Below are 22,207 nucleotides of genomic sequence, written 5' to 3' on the forward strand. Positions count from 1 at the left end.
AACAGCTCTTTTATTGGGGGGGGGGCACCCTTTCCCTCCAGGGTGACCTACCCATCTTTCCAGAAAGAGGTGTTGACCATTGGTTCACAGTGGCCCTGGTGTAGGACTTACAGCTGGTGGGCCAGCCTTTCCCGTTACTCAGATGGCAGGCTCTGCCATGTCCACCAGCCTTCATTCAGCCAAGGGCTAAGGCTGGGCTTAGGCTGCCCATGGCTGACAGCCCTGAGTCGGATGAGGAGCTTCCCTGTCTGGCATTGTGCATCTCACCTGCCCTTCAGGGCTCCGCTTTTGCTGTGGCTGTGGCTGTGGCTGTGGAAGAGGGCCCGGGAATTGGGAGAGGAACTTTTCCTCTGAATTTCTTCCTGGCAATGCCCTCTGGGGTGGGGGGGAAGGGAAAGAGTTATCTGGTCCAGTGGGTGATCTGGTCCAAATGGTGAAGCACGTTTGCCAGCTCTGTGCTTCTAGCTCTCCTGCAGCTCAGCTGTTGCTGCCACAACAAATGCCCTGCTTTCCTCTTGTGGCAGGCTGTCCTGGGTCGGGGTGAGTGGGGGGAGCAAGCCTGTTTCTACCCAGAGGTAGCCAAAAGTGCTCAGTTCCTTGTTTGTTCTTAGCTATAATGTAGTGGTTCCACTTTACAGCTGAGGGTGCCCTTTCCCCCATTACATGCAACCAGAGAGCCAGTTTGGCATTGTGGTTAAGGCACCAGGCTGGAAACTGGGACATCATGAGTTCTAGTCCTGCCTTAGGCATGGAGCCAGCTGGGTGACCTTGGGCCAGTCACTCTCTCTCAGCCCTAGGAAGCAGGCAAGGGCAAACCAAAATCTTGCCAAGAAAACTGCAAGGACCAGTCCAGACAGCCACTGGGAGTCAACACAAACTCAAAGGTACACACCCAGCCAGGCTTATTCAGAACCCCTTCCCAGCAGCCATAGGGTCCCCATGCTTCCCTCCAGCCCCAAAAGCCAGGCGCAGCAGGCAGGCAGCTGTTCAGATAAAACTTTATTGCTCAATGGCCTCGGTGAGGCATCCTGAGTGCAGGCAGCTCAGAAGGTGGCAAGGGAGGGTGCCTGGCTGCGGCCTGTGGGGCTTATCTGTATTTCTCGCACAGCAGGTCGGCCACCACTTCCCAAAACTTGTCCCAGGCCAGGTGGGTGCAGGCATTGTACTCCCCGCGTAAGTGAGTGGCCAGAGCCACATGGAAGCACTTGCCCAGCAGCTGCAGGAAGGAGGAGGAGAGGAGGAAGGCAGGAGTTAGCCAGGTGGGACAAGTGCCCCTCTTCCCACCCAGTGGCTGCCTTGCCCAGACTTGCCTGGAAGTTGACCGGGTCCACGCGGAGGTTATAGGCATGCAGGTCACTGAGCTGGCAGAGTTCGCCACGGACATTGTCCAGGTGCTTCAGGGCGTTCTCCAGCGCCTTGGCCACCTTCTCCCCGTGGTGGAGGATGTCCTTGGAGCCAGGAGTCATGTTGAAGTGGGGGAAGTAGGTCTTGGTCGACGGGAAGGCTACGAACATCCTGCGGCGAGGAAGGGAAAGAGGAAGAGGAAGAGGAAGGGGTCCGTCGGGGTGCCCTCGTGGCAGGGAGACGGAGGCAGCGGCACCCGTCGCGGAAAGGAAGGCTGCGCCCGCCCGCCTACCTATTCAGCGCGTCGCTGCCAAGTTCCTCGAAGCGACAGCACAATTTGCCTACGGAGGCTTGAAGCAGCCTGCGGTCCTCGGCGTTCAGCACCATGGTTGTGGCAGAGGAGCAGGAGATCGAGGGAGGGCCTGCGGCTCGGAGACCAGGAGGAGGCGGACCGGGAGCCGGGGCGCCACCGCCGCTTTTATAACTGCTCCCTCCCCGGTCCGCCCCTCTTATCTTATCGCCGACGCGGTCAGGAGCGCTGCTGCAGCTCGGCCAGCCCCCCGAAGTCCCGGGGTGGGCCCTGCTTCGCTGTGGCTTCCCAGACCAGCCCTTGAACCGCGCTCAAGGGACAGACAGATCGAAGGCAGAAGGCAGTCTCCTCTGCAGGACTGCGGCGCTCGGTCGGCCGGGGCCTCCTCGAAGCTCCCGTCCAGGGCCTCGGCCGTTTCACGGGAAAGATGCCCAACCTGCGGAGAGCGCCCCGATCCTGGCCTTGCGAGGCGGGTTTGCGGGACGCCTAAACCCCGTCATTTGGGGAAGCGAACGCGTGGAAAGCGCAGGCATCCGGGGACAGGTGCCCCGGCCCGAGCGGGTTGACGAAGACCTTATGCCTTCCGTTCCCCCGGGCGCGGTTGCAGCACCGTGTCCAGCAACACCAGCCGGCGTGGCCAGGGCGGGACTCCCGAGTCCGCCGCCTCGGCTTGGCTGGAGCGAAAGAGGTGCTGAGCCTAAGGGCGCCCGTGCCGCGAGACTTCGGGGAGGCTGGCGCTCCTGCTGAGGCTGCGGCGGCGGTTGTTGGGGTGGACTGGGCTCTGGGGATCGCGAGGAGCAGCCAGGCTGGGAATACACCGCCCAGCAGATGGTAAAGTGCCCCTGGCCCTGGAGGGAAGCCCAGCAGTTCCACTTCAACACTGACCCAGCGGTGCCTGGAAGAAAAGCCCCCTTTCCCTCTGCCCCTGCCGACATTGGGTTCCCCCCAGAAGTAAAAAAAACACTATTTCATAGATTTAAAGAATGTCTGACTCCAACTGACTTGGGGCACTTCAGAAAATAAAAAAGTCAGAACAATAAAACAAGATAAACAGATTATATGCATAATATTACCCTTCACCAAGACGTATTATGATTGCCTGGACTGGCCCTGGCTCACACAGAGGGCCAGTTGAGGTACTGAGGAGTCTAATCCTTGATGAAGTAAGTAAATAAATAAAATAAATAACCGCCCAGAGCCATTTGTTTGAGATGGGCAGTGAAGAAATACGATAAATAAATAACATAAATAAAAATCCACATGCTAAGCCTTGGTTTCTTAACAGCAATTCTCTGATTTAGTCAGCTTGCTGGCTGAGTTTGCACAATCCCCACAGCAATATGTTAAAGCATAATATGGTTTGGCCAAGTCCCGGCTTCTTGTGCATGTGAAGGCAGCCCAAGATGTTTCAGAGTTCATACCTTAACTTGGGTTAACCTGTGACCTGGCCTTGGCCCTCTCTTTTCCAGCCTGCCTGGTCAGAAGAGAAAGCTTGACTCTGTCTAAAAATCTAGGGAACCATAGGAAGTAGGGAGAGCAGCCCACCTTTGGATGCCCTTCAATCTAAGTCGAATACAGAGTAGTTTTTTAAGCTCTTGCCTACTTATAGGGCATATTGTCTCCTCTTTCTCTACTTTCCAGAAGGGTAATGGAAAAAGGGCTCCCGGAGGAGGCTTCTAAGTGAGGAGAGAAGGCCAAGCCAGGCTGTGACTGGCTACCTCACGTGTCTTTCTCCCTGATCTATAGGAATTAGCCTGGGCAGGGGAGGGGGGTACAGGCAGCCTCCAGAGGGCCTGACTGCATGCCCTTCCTGGCAATGGGGAGCATTGAGACTTGGCTCCTGCCCAGCATGGCTGATCCAAAGATCAGCCTACAGAAACATGTTGGCTCGCTGGAGCAAGTTTGTGGCCAAGTCAACCTCCCAATGAGCAAATTTAATGGCTTGCAGGACTGTGTCATTGTAACAACAGAAAAAGGACACATTTCCCTGACTCTTAATTTGTCATGCCAACCCTTGACTCTGCTTTGAGTGTTTGGGATAAAAATTTGTGTGTGGGGGGGGCGGGGAGAGAGCGAGCAGAAGCCTCCCTGCAATATCATGTAAACTAGAATGTGAGGAACTAGGAATCAAGAACAAAGCTAAAAAATAAATATATAAAAATAAGTGTTGTGGGAGTCCTCATTCTGCTGGAGAGATACCAGTGGAGCCAGACAGAGGCAAAATTGGGCTACAGGCAACAGCCTGTATTCAGTCCTACACACCTTACAGGATGTCAAAAGTGTACAAGAGTATAAGCTTGTGTGGGTCTCAACTTCCAAAGAACCTTTGATTGGGATAATTATGGCTGCCCTCCTGGTTTCCTCTACTCACCTCATAACAGGAACACAAGTGCTTGGAGGGATGCTCCAGCCAAGCATTGTTGCTTTCAGGACAAAAAGGCAAAGGCTGCAATTCTAGACAGGGGCCCTTCACCCTTTTCTCACACTACTGCTGTACTCTTCCCAAAACTCCCTCCCAAACTGCTTGTTTAGCCATGGGGCTCCTGATCTCCCAACAAATGGTAAAAGAAGCAAAGATTGGATTTATTAGTAACATCGGTCTCCTCTCCCCAGTTCTATTTATGTAGAGTTCATTTGTTCTGATACTTAAGAACCTGTTACAGCAAGGATGGTTGACTTTTTTCCAAATGAATTATACAATACTGGAAGGATTTATCTACACTTGATTTCCAGCAATGGTAATATACATCATCTGCCATGGCTTTTTTTTTTCCAGTTAAAGGTCAACCATCCTCCAACATTTTGGAGCTCTGTTTACAACGATTTTCCCAGACCCTTCCTTTATTTTTCTTAGCTTTAATGTCACATTTTATTATTAAAATAATTATACGTCTTTTTTCAGTCAATTGAGCCTAACTCAATGTTTTTGGAAGGAGCACATATTCTCCCAACTCTTCTCTTTCCGGGCCGCAGGAGGGGTATCCCGCGGCAGGCCCTCCTTCTTGCCCTGAGTTCGGAAGGCGCGGCCATGCTGTCCCGGTTGGAGGCAGGGTAGCCTGAGGCCTCGGAGGCCAGGGCAGGGCCAGCGGGCGTATCTCTCCGAAGCCACGCCGCCCCTCCGGTCTTATCGCCCGGTTGTCGAGCCGAGGCGAAGCGCCGAGCCAGCCCGCGCTCCATGGCCGAGGCTCGGCCTGTTCAGTTGGGGCGGGCCTGCTGCCGGGGGCTCGCGGGAAGACTGTCCAGGCAGGGGCTCCTCCGGCTCCGGCGCGCCCCGCGGCTTTCGGGGCCTGCGAGCCCAGGCACCGGCCAAGCGCGGGAGTGGCCCTCGAGGGAGCCCTCCAGCACCCAACACCCCCGACCCTGCCTAGACGGCAGGTTCAAGGAGCCCGCCCCGCTCCCGGAAGACGGACGGAAATGACGACAGGCTGCCGGCCGCAGAGAGCAGCTTTCCCGACCGCGCACGCGCCGTGCCCGGGCATCAAGGGGCGGCGGGCCCCTCTACTCCCTCGGCTCCGGCTCTATGGTGGGGCGGGAGCGCGGGCGAGGGAGGCAGCATGGGGGACACCTCGAGCCCGGTCAGCGTCATCCTGGTGAGCTCCGGCAGCCGCGGCAACAAGCTGCTCTTCCGCTTCCCCTTCCAGCGGGGCCCCGGCAACCCGGCTGCCCAGATCGGTGAGCAATTAGCGCGCGTGCGGTGGGCGGCCAAGGCCCCGCCTCGGAAGGCCTGGCCGCCGCCGTTGCTATGGTGATCCGGCGCACCCGCCCGCTCCCGGCGGGGCCGAGAAGGCCGGGCGCCTGTCTCCTGGCGGTGAATTCCACCGGCGATTCTGGCTGTGCTCCGGCGGGCCAGCGCTGGGGCGGCGCGCTCCCGGGAGACGTCCCGCAGGCAGACGGGGCGGCCGGCGCCATCGCGGGGGCGCTGGCTTGTCCGTCCCCGGCCTGAGTTAGACTTTTCCACGGCAGCTGCCCCCAGTTGGCCTTTTCACTGAGTTCCGCCCCGTCGCTGCACCTGCCAAGGTGGGCTGGCGTTGCCCTCCTCGGATTATCCTCTCACCTGGCCGGCGTTTAACGGCTCCTTTTGCAGCATTTCCTCGGAGCGTAACTGGTTAAAAGAGTGTGGGGTCCAGTCCGTGTTTTGGCATGACTTCTGCTGATTTCACAGTTGAACTTGTAGCACTTCATCTGGGCCAGGTTTGCACAGCACATAACCTGTTCAAAAGTAAGGGGTTTTAAAGGTTTGAGCGTTTTCCCGGCAGTCTTCCTGGGCAGGCACTTGTGGTCTGGTGCAAAGACCTCTAGGGCATTCTTCAAAGTGGTGTTTGGGTCCATGTTCTTGATCAATCCATATTCGATTAGCTTTTTTACATGCCAGTTCCTGTAACTTACTGCTTGGAACACTTCCTAAATGTTGGGGGCTTATTAATAAAAGACAGAGTAACTGGAGTCAGGGCCTGAACAAAAAATAGCAAGGGTGGGCTTATCTGGTTACTAGAGTACTTCCTTTGTGCTTAATCCTGGCTGTGACAAGCCAGTCTGGGTGCTTCGTGACAGGCCTGAACCACTTAACTGGTCCCCTAGTTAAATGTGCTGGCGGCACATGATCTTGTGACTTAGTCAACCTGCACTGCTAAGGAGACTGGCAGACTATCATTCCCCTGGAATATTTCCTTGCAGAGTGGGAAAAAAAGAATTTAAAAAAATGCATGGCAATCTAATTGGAGTCTGCACCACCATGCACAGAGTTGGGGAGGACTTACTTATTTTTGCTCATTCTGTCCCCCAAAGTCTGATTTTTGCATGGCCTCTCTAATACTTCATTTTAAAAGGGCAGTTGACCCCCCTGGTAAGCTTGATTCAGATGGCGTGGCTGGCCAAGATGAGTCTCCTTACCCTGAAACATGCCTCTAGGTTAATTGTCTGGGTAAGATGTTAGGATGCTCTCAAAATAGGCTGCCTCTCCCTCCATGACCTTGCAAAGCGTGCTGGGTGAACAGGACCAGTGAATAATCTCTTGAGGCTTGAAGTTTCCCCCACTCCATTTTTTTTTTTAGGGAAGTCAAGGAGCAGGTATGCAGTAAACAGCATTGGTGAGAACATAGAAGATCTGGATGGAGATTCCAGGTATATGTTTCCCTGGCCCCTTTTGCAGATCTCCTACGTATGGGCATGTGGGTTGGCAAAGTTGAACTCCTTTTTGTGAGAGGATTGGTGAATGTCCTGGTTTTGAGGAAAACATAAAAGTACTGTAGCCAACTCTTGCACTGCTTAAGAATCACAGTTATCCTAGTGATGGATCCTTAGGTCTGTTGCTCCTCAGCTATTAGCAATGGCAGGAGTCAACTCTTCACTGCCTGGTGGGTCTAACAGAGGGGGAAAAAGGCTCCAGAGGAATTCCCCCTGGCCAAGAGACATTGGCTCTCTCTGGCTTTTTGTTCAGCCTCTGGAAAAGCTGGGGAATTTTCAAGGGCATCTCTGTGCTGAAGCTGGACCCAGCCCTCTTTTGGTTCTTTGTGGTCTGGCATGAACAAAACATCTGGGGCCTGTTTGTGATTACAGCAGCAGTTACAGGTCCCACTGTGGTCCTAGACTGCCTTCTCTGTTGTCCAGAACTGTTGAGGAGGTGGCTTGGCTATAATTTCATGGTTCTCATTCAGGACATATGCCTGTGTTTCTACTGCTGTAGCCTGAGGCGCAGAATTCAGGAACACAGGAAAAGGTACTCCATTGGGTCTCCATACTACAGAAGGTTGGGATGGGCTGCTTTCTGTGACCCAAAAGGAAAGGAGCTGCGCTATATCAGGTGGTGATGCAATGGCTCAGATTTTGGAAACATAAGTCCAAACTGTGGCATCCCCTGAATGGTTGATGCAGGAGCAGCAGCAGCCACGAGGGAAGAGCCTGGTGAGGCCTGTGGAGTCCACAGTTCTCACTCCCACAGCCTCAAGACTTCCCTGCATGTTCTGTCCTGCTTGCCCATCTCTTATTCTGCAGTCTCTTTGGGGGGAGTACAGGTTAGCTGCTGTGGCCATGAGCAGCCCTTGGGAGGCTCCTCCTCCTTTCTCATTTATGCCATCAGTGTGTGGGGTGTCCTCACTCACAGCACATTAGTTTCATTGTTTTCATTTTACTTGAGAAACATCATTTATTTGTAACTGCAAGCTATCGGGATTCCTTTGTCCCGTTCTGTAGTGTGTGAATAGTGTGCCTTGTGTGATTTTGTCTGGTTGATTCTCCTGTTTTGCTTCTGCGTGGTGCTTATGGCCCCTGCCTGTTCCTGTCTGCAGAGAGCCCCGTCCTCTCACTGACGAGCAGGTGGCATCAGGGTAAGACCCAATTCCTCTGTCTCAAGTGGCTGTTGTTTTTCACCATCATCTTCTTGTATGGTGTTCGTAATTTCTGTCTTGGGCTATGCTGTAAATGAACCAGATGATAGTGGAGTGCAGATGTGATGGGTGAGCTTAGGAGAAACTTAAAGGAGTCGGCCTGCCATTTGGCCAGTCTGGAAAGAGACCTGCAGCACCATGGCAGAGCGTGTGCTTCGCATGTGGAAGGCTTTGGGTTCCCTCTCCGGCTGCACATCCAGGTTAGGCTGGGAAACTACCGTCAGTGGAGACAAGACTGGATTAGATGGACCAAGAAGCTGACTCAGTAGGTGGGAGGGTCTGAGACTTCTTTTCATACACAGGTTGAAGCAAAGACTGCACTTTGCAGTCAACAATGAGCGCTTTTTCACCATATCGGCAACGTGTCGTTTTAGTCTGTGAAGCATTTGTATGCAGTATTTAAAAGCTGGCTGCTCTCTAGTTTTTTGGGATGCAGAGAATTGAGGCCACTCTACTCTCAGGCTATTACACTCTTTTCCAATCTGGTGTTCTTTACAAGCTTTAGAACTGCTAGCCAGTGCAACGCTAGAACGAGAAGGGTTGTGATAGATGGTTCTCTTGGTCAGGCCTCTCTCCACTACCTATTTGCCCTAGGTGTGTGCTTTTGTACTGCTCTAAATCTTTTCCCAAGACCCAGTGGCACTCAGTGTGCAGCCAGAAAAAGTGGGCCAAAGGGGAAAGCTGAAGAAAACAGTCAGAATCCGGGCAGGGGTATGCCGCTATGAAAGGCTTTGAATCTCTTTCAGAGCTCCCTTCTAACAGCCTTCCAGAGAGTTGTATGAACTCCCGAAGGATTCATAGGAGAAATTCTCCCTTTAATTTTGAAAGTGCAAGCTGCTGAAAGTTCAGATAAGGTCATTATTTGCCCTGAGGATACTTATTTGCATTGCATATGAATAGAAGGGACTGTTCTCCCTTCTATTGCTGATCGAAGCAGGTTGCAGCATTATTAAAACAAGGGTCCCCAAACGCTGTCATAAGCAGGACATTTTTGCAGCAACATTCTGGAAGCCCTTAACAAAGCAATGAGCTCCACAGAGTTGCTGTTAAATAGCTGGTCTTCTAAAGAGAAATGCTCACAGCTGCTTGAGTTCACCCATTGTGCTAGGCTAAAATCAAATGCTTAGCCAGGGTGTGACCCATTGTGAGAAGACAGGGACCTGGGGAGACTTCTCAGGAAGCTCCACATTTTTAACCTGCAGAATACAGCTCCACTTACTCTTTCAAGAACAAAACTTGGAATTTTCTGTTGCTAGAACAGAGCAAAGGAAGGGATTTGCACATACCAGATGTAAAAAGGTTCAGGAATTTGATTTTTTCAACCCACTTTCCCCTACCCAGACCCATTGGGATTTCCATACTGTATTAAGGAGAGCACCTTGTAGGGCTATTTTTGGTCTTCATGCAAAAAAGAGTTTAAACATTCCTTGCCAGGTCTCTGGTAGGAAAGATTGCAAGGCCACAATTCTGCCTTGGCTGGGGCTGCCCCTGCCTTCTCTGGGAGGACCGATAAGCTGACAGCTCTCCAAGCCACAGCCCTCACAACAAAATGATGCAACTGCTCTCTGCAGTCGCAGTGAAAAAAACCTTTGTATGGAATCTGCACCTGGCCAACCTCAGTGGGGGGAAGTTGTGACAAAAGGTCTGAATGTGAATATGCAGAAGATACACATTTCAGCTCTTAAAAAGCAAGTTCAGAGCTAGAGTACATACTTCTGCCCAGAAGGCTGCCATTGTCACACTGCAAAAAGTCACCCTTTGTTCATGTCTTGGATTAGCTGCAGACAGCCAGACTTCTCCTGGTGTTGCAGGTGCTCTGAGGCCTGTGATCCTGGCCAGCCTGCAAGCCTCCATGTTGGATGCCTTTAATCTCCTTGGCTTCTCCTGTTGGGAATGGGAAGCATTTCTTTAAATGTGGTTGGTGCAGGGGTACTCTGGGCACTTGCACCTTGAAAGAGGTTGCATCTTTTCCACCAGAGAGATTTGTGCTGTGGAGGAAAACTTTAGATCATGCAGAGAGAAGAGGCTACATGCCAGCAGCTTAGTTTAGTGTAGCCACCAGAGGAGCTGCAAGTACACCTTAGGATGGGACTGGGAGAGGAAAATTTCTTTGCTGCTCTGAGTATGGGATCCTTGACTTTGACAGCCTTTATAGGCAAGCTCAGGAAGAGTCTATATTTGGGGAATCTGCTTCAGCTGCTGCAACTTCTCACTGCTTAGACCACTGGACCCTCCAACAGAAGTGACCCTTCCTAACCTCTTCACTTCTTCCTGAGAGTTGCATGACTATCCCATCATTGGCTGTGATGCTTTCCTTTCAGTAATTCTGATGATTCTAAATACATAATGTGGACAAATTAATGGCATTCAAAGGATCCTAGTGTTTATTTATCTAGAATGGTTACAGAATAATATTTAATATTGAATACAAAATGGTGCCCAGCTTTGGGATGTGTTCGGGTCACCATGAGCACAGTCATATGTGTTTCTGTTCTTATGCTTCTGTTTTGAAGGTTTTCAGATGTCATTCTGGCAACAATTTTAGCTACTAAATCGGATATGTGTGGTAAAAAGTTTGAGCTGAAGATTGATAACATCTGTTTTGTTGGGCACCCAACTCTGCTGCAGCATGCCTTTGGCCAGGTATGTCACAGGTCCGGAGCACTTTTGCAGCGGCTGGAGCATGCCACTTAGAAGCCCCTTCCAATTGTTACTGAATTTCCACCCTTGCCATTTTTCCAACTTGGACCCTGCAGAAAGCCAGTCGTTCCAAAGGCAGGCCAGCAGCCAGGATCCCAGACCCAGGCTCCACTTCTCGTACTCTGCTCTGAAGCTGATGACTGGAAATAGTCCCAGTCATCAGAAGAGTTTCCAGCTCTTTTGGGAGCCAGTCCTCCTCTCCATTCTAAAATGAGATTCAGTACTGGGAGTTGTTTTACACAGCTTCACCAGCTGGCTTACTTGGTATTTGATTTCTCTGTTTTTGAACCCACATCGCTTTAAGATCCCACTGAACCATCATTTGCATGGTATGCTGTACAAATGATTGTGTAATAAATGAACAAGGGTTTAGCAAGGCCTGATGTAGTGCAGTGTGTGAATCTAGCCTTGGTTTTCACGTGGAAGCATTCTCTGGAGAAGGTTCCTGCTCTTGTGAGTATGTGCTGTATGAGCACTTCTTAATCTGCCCAGGTTTTAACAGGCATCAGCTACTCAGTTCTTCTTAATCTCCCCCAGGAGTGGGAAGTGTTTCTGTAGGTATGGTTGGTGTTCACACCAACATGCTTACCCAGATCAGTGAAAGGCCTAGCAGATGCATTTGCAAACACTTTAATATTAACCATGGTGGTTCTTCTGTGGCTTAGTCTGTTCAGTTAGTTAATTGTTTAATGTACTGTGTGAATCCAAGGAATTGGTTTAACTCATTAACCAGGTTAGGTGTACTGTGCAAAGCCTTTTGCTTCCATTTGGTTTTTCTGGATGAAGCATCCCTTATAAGAGGTCACTGTTTGCCCTGAACTTCAGGCTTTTCTGCTCCATCTTGCAAGGTCATATGATTCCTATAAGAAGCAACAATTCCTAATTTCATTGCTTTGGTGATTACTCATTCTTCCTTCAGTTTAGAAAATCTGGATTTTCCATATATTCATGGAATGACTAACTTGAAACACTCTTTGCTTCCCATGTCCATGATTTCATTTCTCAGGACTGAGCCTCTGTGGAGGTCCCTGGATAGATGGCATGTGGGAATTCATCATGTAGAAATAATCCCCCCATGGCTTCTCTTGAGCATCCTTCTGGAAAGACAAGGGCTGCCATTTATTCCACAGCTGTTAGTGAAGACAAACACAGTGCCCTGGAAGACAGCAGGCCCACCACACTAAGCTCCATTTATCCACACGAAGCATTGGAAAGATGTGACACCTTTCTTGGGTGTGCTGTATTGCTCCATGAGCCATGTGGTGCCCTCAGGATCCCAGCCAGCAAACATACCTTCCACCGTGACAGACCTGCAATTCCTATTGGCTTTGTGTCTAGTTGGTGGAAATCAAAGGTGTCCATATTCCACAGGCCACCAGCAACTTTTCATAGAACAGGGGATAGTACTTGTGAAAAAGAATACTTGTTGATTACAAACAATATGAATCGGCAGCATGATGTGGTTGCAAAGAAAGCAAAGGCAGTTTTAAGTTGTTTCAGCAGAAGTGTCATGTCCAAATGTGGGTGATTAATAGTTTTACTTTATTCCGCATTGGTCGGATCCCGCCTGGTATATTGTGTCTACTTCTGGGCACCTGTAAGGGTAATTCCACCACAGCACCACCCTTTAGAATGATTCAGAGAAGGGCAGCACAGACTCTCAAGAATCTGGAACTGTATCCTTCAAAGAGAAGCTGAAAGACTGGGGAAAGTTTAGCCAAGACTTGGGGGGGAGAGCACTGGGTAGGGGAGATGATACCTCTCTCCAGGTGCTCCTGAGAGTATGTCCCACTGGAGCAGGCTAAGTCCTGTTCTTGGTCATCCCAAAGAGCAGACACAAAATAATGAGCTTAAGTTACGAGAAGCCAGATTCCAGTTGGATGTTAGGAAAAGCTTTCCCTTCACTGAATGCATTCAGATGGAAAGCAGGCAGCCATTTCTTTAACTGGGTTCCTCCGTAGAGCAAAGTTGTGACCTAAATGGGCCCTTCCAACTCTGATTCTGAGACTCATGGAAAGGCGCTGTGGTGGCAACTCCCTGTCCTGGCTCCCTGCTGACAGAGGAAAGCCACACCTGGAGAATCCACCCCCCCCCAACCCTTTGAGTCTCTGCCTAAATAGATCCACTGCACTGCCTCCCAAGGCAGTCTGCTCCAATGCCCTACAGCTCTGGGGGTCACTATGGATTTAGCTTAAGGAAACGGGTTTGGTGTGTATTCTGCACAGCATCCTTCAGCTATTGGGAGACCGCAGCTCTGGTCCTCTTTCTTCCATGCCTCTTAGGCCTTCTTTTTCTGAGCCTTCATCACTTTAGTCTCCTTGACCTGGATACACTGTCATTTATCTGCGTTCTTCTTAAAACATGACTTCCAGGTCAGGCGGCCTAACTGGTCCAAGTGAAGGGATTACTGTAGCCCATGAACAAATCTGCTTTTTGTGCAGCTGTCTCACTGGCCCACCTTTCCCCGATCTGCTTGCTTTTAGCCCTGTCTAAATGTTCTTTCTTGTTGTGCAGGTATCGAAGACAGATCCCTCTCCCAAGAGGGAGATGCCCACCATGATTCTCTTCAATGTGGTCTTTGCTTTAAGGGTAAGACCGTCTGGATGGAATGTTACCTAGCGGTGCTTGTGAGACAGCAATGTGGAGCACAAGCTGGGGCACCTGCATTCCCTTGGACTCGCATCCCCCGGAGAGGAGCAATCCACTCTGCTGTGGTTGGCTATGGAGGGGGCCCTTGGGGGTGACTGTGGACATTAGCAGTTCAGCTAAGGAGGGAGAGAATTCAAGGCCTTTCTCATCAGGTCTTTCTAGTCACCTCTTTGGCACTTTTTGCCAAGGGCACCAATCTCTCCTGCCTTGGTTGACCTGGAGGCATGGACTTCTCTTTAGAGCTGGCAAGAGAACCAGCTTGGTGTAGAGTTCCAGCTCCTGGGCAGGGCCCATCTGCTCTGGGCAGCTGGAGCAGGCAAAGGCCCAGGGGGTTATCAGCAGTGGGGCAGTTGGAGTACAGCTTGATGTCTAGCCCCATGCTGTGACTTGGCAAAAATGGGGCAGTTTCATAATGCTGAGTCATAGTTTGTGACTTTGGGTGGCACACATTATCTGGCCATCCATTTCCTTAACAGGCCTTAAACAGCTGCTTCGTCCACTTTGGTTACCGACTCTCTCGGGCCCCACCTGTTCAGCTGTGCATGGCTGATAGCAGCCTGGGTCCTCCCTTCTCCTTTCACAGTGGTTTAAGCAGCCTCTGTGGGCTATGAGATGTGGACACTTATGTATGATGTCGTGTCCGGGGTTGGTGCTTTGTTGGGTTGTCATCTACTGTTTCTTGCCGAAGGCTCCACAAGGCTCAGGCTGAGGGCTGGAAAAGGGTTTACTCCTGCCCCTCTGCCCTCACATTGGGTCCCACAGCTTTGAACGGGAGGCATCTTACAATGTTGGGTGGCAGGAGGGGAGGGAATTAGCTGGTTGCCAGGTTTGCCCTGTGGGTGTCTTCTCCTTTCCTCCAATCCACCTGGGCTTGCCCTGCCATCCTTGACGGATGCTTTCTGCTTCTGTCTGCTGCCTGTAGGCTACTGCGGACCCCTCGGTGATCAATTGCCTGCATAACCTCTCCCGGCGCATCGCCATTGTGCTTCAGCATGAAGAGAGACGCTGCCAGTATCTCACCAGGGAGGCCAAACTCATCCTGGCCATTCAAGATGAGGTTTCAGCCATGTCAGAAAGTGAGCTCTAGGCAACTTATGATCTCGTCCACCTGGGATTCCACTTTCTAGGATGTGGCTCCTGCAGGAGACAGTTGGCAGCCTGGACTCTTGAACTGAGAGCAGCGTCCAAGGGAGGCTGTTTTAGCCCCACTCAGTTTACCCAAAGGCCCAGGCTGGACCAGTGAGCACGTGATGCTGGTTGCTGTGTGGCCACCGGTTGGAGCTGCTGGCCAAGGTGACGCAAATAGCGCATGCTGCTTAGAAAGTCCAGTGTCAGGCATGTCCCAGGTCCATAAAACCCTCTTAGTTCATGAGTTTGCTAGGGAATGATTTGTTTGGGGAGAAGGCTGGGGCTCTGCTGTGGGGTCCTCTCAAGAATATACGTCAAGAGCTTCAGCTACTCCAAAAATAAAGTATTTTTTCCCCTCCACAGCAAGAGATGGCCCTCAGTCACCTTTCCCTCACATTCTTCCCAAGTGCAAGCTGGCCAGAGACCTTAAAGAGGCTTATGACAGGTAATGTGCTTGCCCCTGTGTAAGTAACCCTTGAGCTCTTTAGAGGCCACTCTCCCCAGGAGGTGGGGTGGCCTCTTTGTCATTGGGTCCAGGAGCATCCTTCAGCAGGGGCGGACAGCCTCATCCCGACATCGGGGAGCTCAGGGGAGCCACACGCAGCAATACAGTTACAGAGGTGCAGTGTCAATTCTGTAGCTCCCCCTCCCCAAAGTAATTGGAACGAGACCTTCAGGGTCTCAGGTGTGTAGCTGCCTTCCCCATATCTTTTATTCTCCAGTGGGGCAAGGCTTGTGTGAAACAGAATGCCTCCCAGTTAAGACTTGAGAGATTAAAGTGGATAGAGATGAATTCTCCTTCTCATGATCAAGAATTATCTAAATTTAACCGACTGCTTCCCTTCTGAAAGTTTCCTGACCACTCACTATCCAGTCCAGAACCAGAAGTGACCTTTCACTTCCATGCTTTTCCAGGCACCGGTTCCTCAAAGAAAGGGGAGCAGGCTCTGTTCCCTTTGGGGCCTTGTAAATGCTCTGGAGATAGCACGCTCCCTTGCCCTGCACCCACACGAAGGTTAAGTGTGCTTGAGGCCAGTCTTGCTCTTGCCTGTCGCTTTTTCTCTCTTCGGATGCCCCACCAGAGCAAAGGCCGCTTCAGCAGTTGATCAAGGCAAAGGTGAAGCCTTTCTGGGGAACTCAACCAGGATGCTGCTCTGAGAGAGCTGGTCAACTCCACCCAGTGGGCAGCAGCCTTCCTCTCAGCCAAGTCAAGGAGCTGCTTGCTAGTGGTTGGCTTAAGGCGTGACTTGACGTGTTTGCCGCCAGCAGGTGGCGGTGGTTCTCTTTGTGCATGCGTGCATGTGTAGAATGGGCATTTCTGTGGGAATGCTGCACTAGACTAGAAAGTGATTCTTTCAGTCAAATCTCGAAATTACAGAAGGTAGAAGGTGGAAGGGACCTTGGAGAACATTTTGCTCTGGCTTCCTGGAAGCTGAAACAGGTGCCATGCAGAAAGGTTAGTCCCCGAACCTTGGCTGTTCACCCCCTGGTGCTTTTCTCCTTCCGTTCAGTCTCTGCACAACAGGGTTGGTCCAGCTACATATCAACAACTGGCTAGAAGTGAGTTTCTGCCTGCCTCATAAAATCCATGATGTGGCGTCCAATTTCATCCCCCCAGAAGCCATTGAAAGGAGCTTGAAAGCTATTCGGTGAGACCAGGGTTTTCTTGCTAATACAATTATTATTTTATTTTGCTCTATTTTCTGAGTGCAACTTGGTTTAGAAAATTTTCTTGCCTCAGTCGTACCTCTTGGGGTGTAGATGAGACTAGGCCATCCCAGGGGCTGAAAATTTATGTCTGAAATTTGGAGATTGTGGAGCAGGAATGTTTGAAGCCCGGCCTTGATAGAGGAGAGCTTGTACTGTAGCAGTACCTGAGAATTCATGGCCCAAGTGCCTCCTCTCCTGTCTCATTTACCACCCCATTTTTCTCCACCACCCAATGATTCACAAGCCCAAAGAGGAACCTTTAGGGGGCATTTTGATCTTTGACCACCAGCTATTTTGACCACCAGTTGTGCAGGCATTATCTCTATATTATTACTGTTTGGGCAGTCAAAATGTTTTCTCTTTCATATACCTAATGCATTCAGTCTGAACCACATGGTCTCCCACTCTCGTCACCTTGTCTGCCAATATTTAGCGTCTGAGCTGCCCACACCCGTGATTTCTGCCAAACAGGATTTGAATGTATGATGTTCAATTTGTGCAATGGAATAGAGAGTCTCATTTGCAGTTGTTGACCTGGAAAGCTGAGTTTGATATTACTGAAGGTATGATGCTTTCTTAATAAGCCCTGTGAAAACCATTTTTCCTGACACAACAAATTCAGCTGCTCTGTTTTTGGGGATTCAGTCACCATTTCTGACCCACCAAGAGGCTCTTGCACCCATCCTAAGTAGTCTCTTGTGGAACAGAAATGACTGTGAATGTGGAAATTAATCCAGAAGCTTTTTCCTAGCTGTTGCAGGTTGCCCTCACCCTAGCCAGTTTCCCCACCCCACCACCCCCCATTGTGCCTTCCTTCTGCAGGCCTTACCACGCCTTATTGCTGCTTAAAGATGAGAAGTCCCTCCTCAGTGAACTGCCCCTGGATTGCTCCCCTGCCCTGGTGCGAGTGATCAGGACTGCCTCTGCTGTGAAGAACCTCCAACAGCTGGCCCAGGATGCTGACCTGGCGCTGCTCCAGGTGAGCTCTGAGGGAACCCCAGAGCCCTCTGCTACATCATAGGCTACCCAAAAACAGGAGCCAGGGGAGCTTAGAAGGCAAAGCTGACCCCAAAACCTACTTTGTTGGGTGCAGCAGGATCTCCCAGGGGAAATGAAAACCTTGTGGGTGAGGGTAGATCCTTTTTCAATACCGGAACTGAGGTATTAGACCCTGCCTTTGCATTATGCTCAGTGGCGCCATCCGCCTACTTGCATTTCACCTCTCTTTAAGAGCACCAGAAGAGCCAGCTGCTGGATCAGGCCCTGCAGGATCTGAGTAACCTGGCCTCCCCTTCCTTAGTGCACCCGCAAGCTGAGCATGTTGGCAGTTACCCTTTCCTGCCCCTGCTCCCGGGCACCTGGGATTTGGGCCCCTCCCCACAGGGGAAAGTGGCATGCTGAACATTGCCTGGTCTCAACCCTCAGCAGAGGAAGGGGAGCTTTCTCCTCCAGCCAGGAGAGCCTGTGCGAGCTGTGCAGGCAAAAGACAGCATACTGCATGGCTGCTCTCCTTTCTCCTTGGAGAGGAAATTTTGGCCCACAGCTGGTCCAACCCAGCCTGCCCTTCCTGGGGTGCTGCTGAATTGTCCCAACAGGTGCTTTCTCTTTCATGGCAGGTGTTTCAGCTGGCTGCACACCTGGTCTACTGGGGGAAGGCCCTCATGGTCTATCCCCTGTGTGAGAACAATGTCTACATGCTCTCCCCCAATGCCAGCGTCTGCCTGTGAGTTGCTCAGCCTGTTCCTTCTGCCGCAGGGATGGCTTTGGGTGTGAGCTCCTGTCTCCCAACCTTAGCAGGGGCTGATGAGGATAACTTGAGGCACCCAGAGGCTGGGCAGGAGCTGTGAGACCGGAAGCCTGCTCACTCCCTGCCCTTCCCTTCTGCAGTTACTCCCCTCTGGCAAAGGAGTTCTCCGGTCAGTTTCCAGGCCATGATCTACCTGCAGTTCTGTCCAAGTTCTCCTGGCCAGTTTCTCTGTCTGAGTTCAAGGATCCTCTTGCTCCAGCAATTCAGGAGGCAAGTCCCAGCTCCTCGTCCTCCATTTTGTCACACACACACCCGAACTTCCCAACCCCCAGGAGGGGGCTCCTGGGTGGCTGAGAAGCTATAATGACCAAGCTCCTGGGCCCCTCTAATGGCCTCCCCTTCCCTCCCAGACACATCTTATCCGGATGGTGGCCTGGATGCTTCAACACCGGCTTCTCATCCAGTTGCACAGCTATGCCTGCTTAATGGTTCCCCCAAAGGAGGAGGAGGACGAGGAGGACGAGGAGGAGGAGGAGGAGGAGGAAGAGGAAGGTTTTCGAGCCAGAGTAGAAGAACTACCCTTTCCTGCCCGGGTTGGGGGCCGAAGCCTCAGCACTCCCAGCGCACTCAGTTTCGGTTCTCCAAGTAAGTGGTGGCCCCCTGTTCCCAGGGCTCAGCCAATCAGTGGAACAGCAGTTGGTTCATGGGTTTCAAGCCCTTGCTCTGACCAGTTACCAAGAATTTTCAATAACAATAATTTTATCCCACCTTCTTGAGAGAGCAAGCGAGCGCATGTTCAAGGCGGCAAACGTCCCTAATACTCCTGCCTCCTCCTGTTTTCCCCACAACAACAACCCTGTGAGGTGGGTTGGGCTGAGAGAGAGGGACTGGCCCAAAGTCACCCAGCTGACTTTCATACTTAAGGGAGGCCTAGAATTCACAGTGGCCAAGTTGGGTTCAGATCACCATAAGCTCTTCTTTTTTGCTGAAGAGCTGTATCCTTGCAGTGTGAGAGAGAGAGAGAGAGAGAGAGAGTGTAGCAGTGCCTGAAATAATTTTTCCAGCCTCTAACATAGGAGGACTTTATGAAGCCTGCCTCGGTCCCTCTGCTGCTTCTGTCTTCCCAGCAGGAAAGGATAAGAGGGCAGCGGTCATGGGAATCTCCCTGGGGGTGCTCTCCCCACACAGGGCCCCCCACCCCTTTGGCAAGGGGGCTTCCTCCCTTGCCCAGGAGGCCACTTTCCGGGCAAGGTGGGTCCCGCCAGCCCTGCAGTTCCCCGCTTACCCGCTTCGCAGCCAGCAGTGATGACATGACCCTGACAAGCCCCAGCATGGACAACTCCAGTGCAGAGCTGCTGCCTGGTGCGGAGTCTCCAGTGAACAAGCGCATGACGGAGAACCTCCTGACCAGCCTCTCGGAGCATGAGCGGGAAGCCATTCTCAGTGTCCCGGCAGCTCACAATCCAGAGGACCTGCGCATGTTTGCCAGGTAACGAGGGAGCAGAGGCATGCCATGGTGGTGCTTGCAGGGCGTGGCCCTTGGCCTGGACTCTGCACGCCCCCCATGATGAAGCCCTTGTAAGGAAGCTTGGCATTTGGGTGGCAGGGCCAAACATTTGGGGCACATGAGCTTGCCCCTTCTGGGCAGGGACTCAGCGAATGGCCTCCTCAGGTCTTGGGCTAAGATCAAGTGCATGTGGCATTTGCCACGTCCTGGCCATTTGCATGGCTGCTGCCTTGCTGCAAGCCTGGCTGCAGCCATGCTGAAACACAGCTCTCTCTCTCCCCCCCCCCCACTTCGCAGGCTGCTGCACTATTTCCGGGGACGGCATCACTTGGAGGAGATCATGTACAACGAGAATATGCGCCGCTCCCACTTGCTCATGCTCTTTGACAAGTTCCGTAGCGTGCTGGTGGTGACCAACCACGAGGACCCCATCATCTCAGCCTTTCAGTCCCTCCAGAAGTGAGGAGGGGGAGGCTTGCTCAGGGCCAGGAAGGAGCCAGGTGGAGTCTGGTGGCCTAAGGGCCCAAGCTAGATGCCGCTGTCTTGAGCTTTGAGGGAGCATCTTCTGCTTGAAAGTACAGGAGGCCTGTTTCCTAGCCCAGGCGCTTCCAGGCATTGCTGCCTGGTGGCCTCGTGTTCATTCCCCTTGGGGGGCTGCAGCCTTCTTTGGATCCCCCGGCATAACCCACACTGAAGGGGAGAGAGGGAAGGAGGGCTTGCAGGGATGGGACTCGGCATTGCAGCGCTGTCTTCCCACCCCAAATCATGGAGTGGGGGAAAGGGCTGCTGTTCTTTGGCTTTTAAAGGCAGGAAAACGTGTGCTATAACAATGAAAATCAGGCAAAGGTGGAAAGGAAAAGGTGGGTGGGTGGGTGGGTGGGGGCTAGGAATGAACGCCTGTGGTGAAACAGCACCCTTGGCTTTTCTTCTGCCACAGGCCGAGTGCTCACAGTAAGCAGCAGGTGGCTAGTGGAAGCCCATGGCCCAGACTACCTGCAGTTGGTGATTTTGCTGGAGCACCGTAGTTCTGGCCTGCCAGCTCAGCCAGTTTCCCTGGGGTTGCCCTGGCACAAAGAGGCTACACTTCAGGATCAGGTGGAAGGGGAGGTTCTAGCAAAGCTGGCCTGAGGCTGTGTGCCTTCCTGCCTTCTGATTACTTTGTGCAGCTGGTTCCATCGCCATTGACACTGGAGGGAAGCAAAACATGTTTATTTACATAAATAAATCTGAAACAGCACTTCTAGTCCGCTACTGGCATCAATGTTAGTGCATGCTTAATGTTGCACGTTAAAAACATTCCTCTACGTGATGGTGCTATGTGGTGTTGGAAGGCCCACCTCTGCATTTTTGTCAGTGACGCTCACACACTTGCTGCCCCGGAGGTAGAAACGCAATGGCTTCTGGGCCCACTCCCCACTGATGCCGACGCGTGTGGCACAGACAAGGACTTCATCTCCCAGGGCTTCCAGCTGAGGCTCCAACCAGATGGTGGGGTCGCAGGCCAGGTCCTTCTGATCAAAGCTCCGGTCAATGGCCAGGGCCTGGCAGAGTTTGGAGGGCCCATTACACAGGTGCAGGTCCCCCAGAGGCCGGGCAGCCCCTTTCTGCTGAGCCAGGCGCAGCTCCCTCATCGCATCCAGGCCTTGCAGAGGCTCCAGGGAGCGCAGGAGGACCGCTGCTCCTTCCCCTGCACAGGCATTGAGCAAAGCCCTGCTTGGCACTGCTACATCCTCCCAGGAAGGAGCACTCTTCCCGAGCTGGTAGTGTCGGTGGTCCCCCTGGGCTAGGCAAAGGCAGCTGCAGCTGAGGGGGACAGCAGGAAGCAGGAGCAATGGGAAGGCTCCAGGTTTGCCCCCCTCAAACAAGATGCTCCTTGCAGGGGCTGGAGGCCCCTGGGGTTCACCCCTGGCAGGATCTGCACATGCGATTGAAGGGGGGGCTGGAGGCAGTGGGAGGGGCTTTGGGGGCTCCCAGTTGGACCTGCTGTCACCACTTACCTTGACTGGAGACGTTCAGGCAGAAGTAGATCCCATAGATCTGGTACACGTACAGCGTGCCCGGTTGCATGAACATGGCTGCGTTCCTTGCGGTCCGCCGCCCCCCCCTCGAGTGGGAAGCTGTGTCTTCCCCTCCCAGATAGGCTTCAGTTTCAACAATCCGCCCCCGGAGCTCTCGTCCGTCCGGCAGCTTCCTAACCAGAACCTGAAACGAGGCAGAGCAGGAAAGCCCCAGCCGTCAGCCGCTCCCTAGCGGGGCAGGCCTTGGCTGGCGCCGCGCCGGCTGCGAGGCAAGGGCTGCGGAGGGGCCCGCAGAAGCGCTCCGATATCCGGGGGGTGGTGAATGGGGGGCAGCCTTCCTACAGCAACAGAAACGGGCCGCTTGGGCGGTAACCGGGCTGGTCTGGTCGCGGAAAGAGCAGAAGCGCCTCCTGAGGAAGAGGGGCCCGTGCTGGCTGGGGATGGTGGGATCCATGGTCCCCCCACGCTTGGGGAAGGGAGACCGGCCGAAGGGCGCTCCCGGGGCTGCCACGCCCCCCCCCCCCCCGCCGATGGATCACCTGGCCCAGCAGGGCTTTGGCCAGGCGGACGCAGGGCTGGTCGAAATAGTCGGCGCCCAGGCGGGACGGCGGGCTGCTGCAGCGTCCCCGTGTCCCGGACATGGCTGCTCGCCGGGAAGCGGGGCGGGGCGAAGCAAAGCAGGAGGGGCCGCCCTCCGGAAGCTCCTCCGGG

The 22,207-nt window shown here is 52.7% G+C and overlaps 3 protein-coding genes across 4 annotated transcripts; 1 reads left to right on the plus strand and 2 right to left on the minus strand.

Moving 5' to 3' along the window:
- Window positions 1–981: 981 nt before the first annotated feature.
- LOC134505464 (hemoglobin subunit alpha-D-like) lies at window positions 982–1,842 on the minus strand. The gene is made up of 3 exons (XM_063315176.1): window positions 1,637–1,842; window positions 1,311–1,515; window positions 982–1,216 (listed from the first exon to the last, which is right to left on the minus strand). Exons 1-3 carry the CDS (start codon window positions 1,729–1,731, stop codon window positions 1,088–1,090), a joined length of 429 nt encoding a protein of 142 aa, XP_063171246.1. The 5' UTR covers window positions 1,732–1,842; the 3' UTR covers window positions 982–1,087.
- Window positions 1,843–5,103: 3,261 nt separating this feature from the next.
- On the plus strand, window positions 5,104–20,327 carry NPRL3 (NPR3 like, GATOR1 complex subunit). Of its 2 annotated transcripts, XM_063315138.1 has the most exons (14): window positions 5,104–5,326; window positions 6,706–6,775; window positions 7,939–7,977; window positions 10,551–10,680; window positions 13,252–13,326; window positions 14,309–14,462; window positions 14,878–14,959; window positions 16,026–16,163; window positions 17,047–17,203; window positions 17,841–17,947; window positions 18,112–18,241; window positions 18,382–18,616; window positions 19,268–19,460; window positions 19,776–20,327. In XM_063315138.1, exons 1-14 carry the CDS (start codon window positions 5,209–5,211, stop codon window positions 19,939–19,941), a joined length of 1,794 nt encoding a protein of 597 aa, XP_063171208.1. In that variant the 5' UTR covers window positions 5,104–5,208; the 3' UTR covers window positions 19,942–20,327. The 2 variants fall into 2 exon arrangements, with proteins under 2 accessions (XP_063171208.1, XP_063171209.1); XM_063315139.1 differs by lacking the exon at window positions 7,939–7,977 and having other exon boundaries at window positions 5,105–5,326.
- Window positions 20,328–20,672: 345 nt separating this feature from the next.
- On the minus strand, window positions 20,673–22,160 carry MPG (N-methylpurine DNA glycosylase). The gene is made up of 3 exons (XM_063315140.1): window positions 22,036–22,160; window positions 21,476–21,680; window positions 20,673–21,165 (listed from the first exon to the last, which is right to left on the minus strand). The coding sequence occupies exons 1-3, from the start codon at window positions 22,135–22,137 to the stop codon at window positions 20,780–20,782; spliced, it is 693 nt and encodes a 230-aa protein (XP_063171210.1). The 5' UTR covers window positions 22,138–22,160; the 3' UTR covers window positions 20,673–20,779.
- Between the last annotated feature and the right edge of the window lie 47 nt (window positions 22,161–22,207).

Source organism: Candoia aspera, chromosome 14 (assembly GCF_035149785.1).
Source record: "Candoia aspera isolate rCanAsp1 chromosome 14, rCanAsp1.hap2, whole genome shotgun sequence".
NCBI lineage: Eukaryota > Metazoa > Chordata > Lepidosauria > Squamata > Boidae > Candoia > Candoia aspera.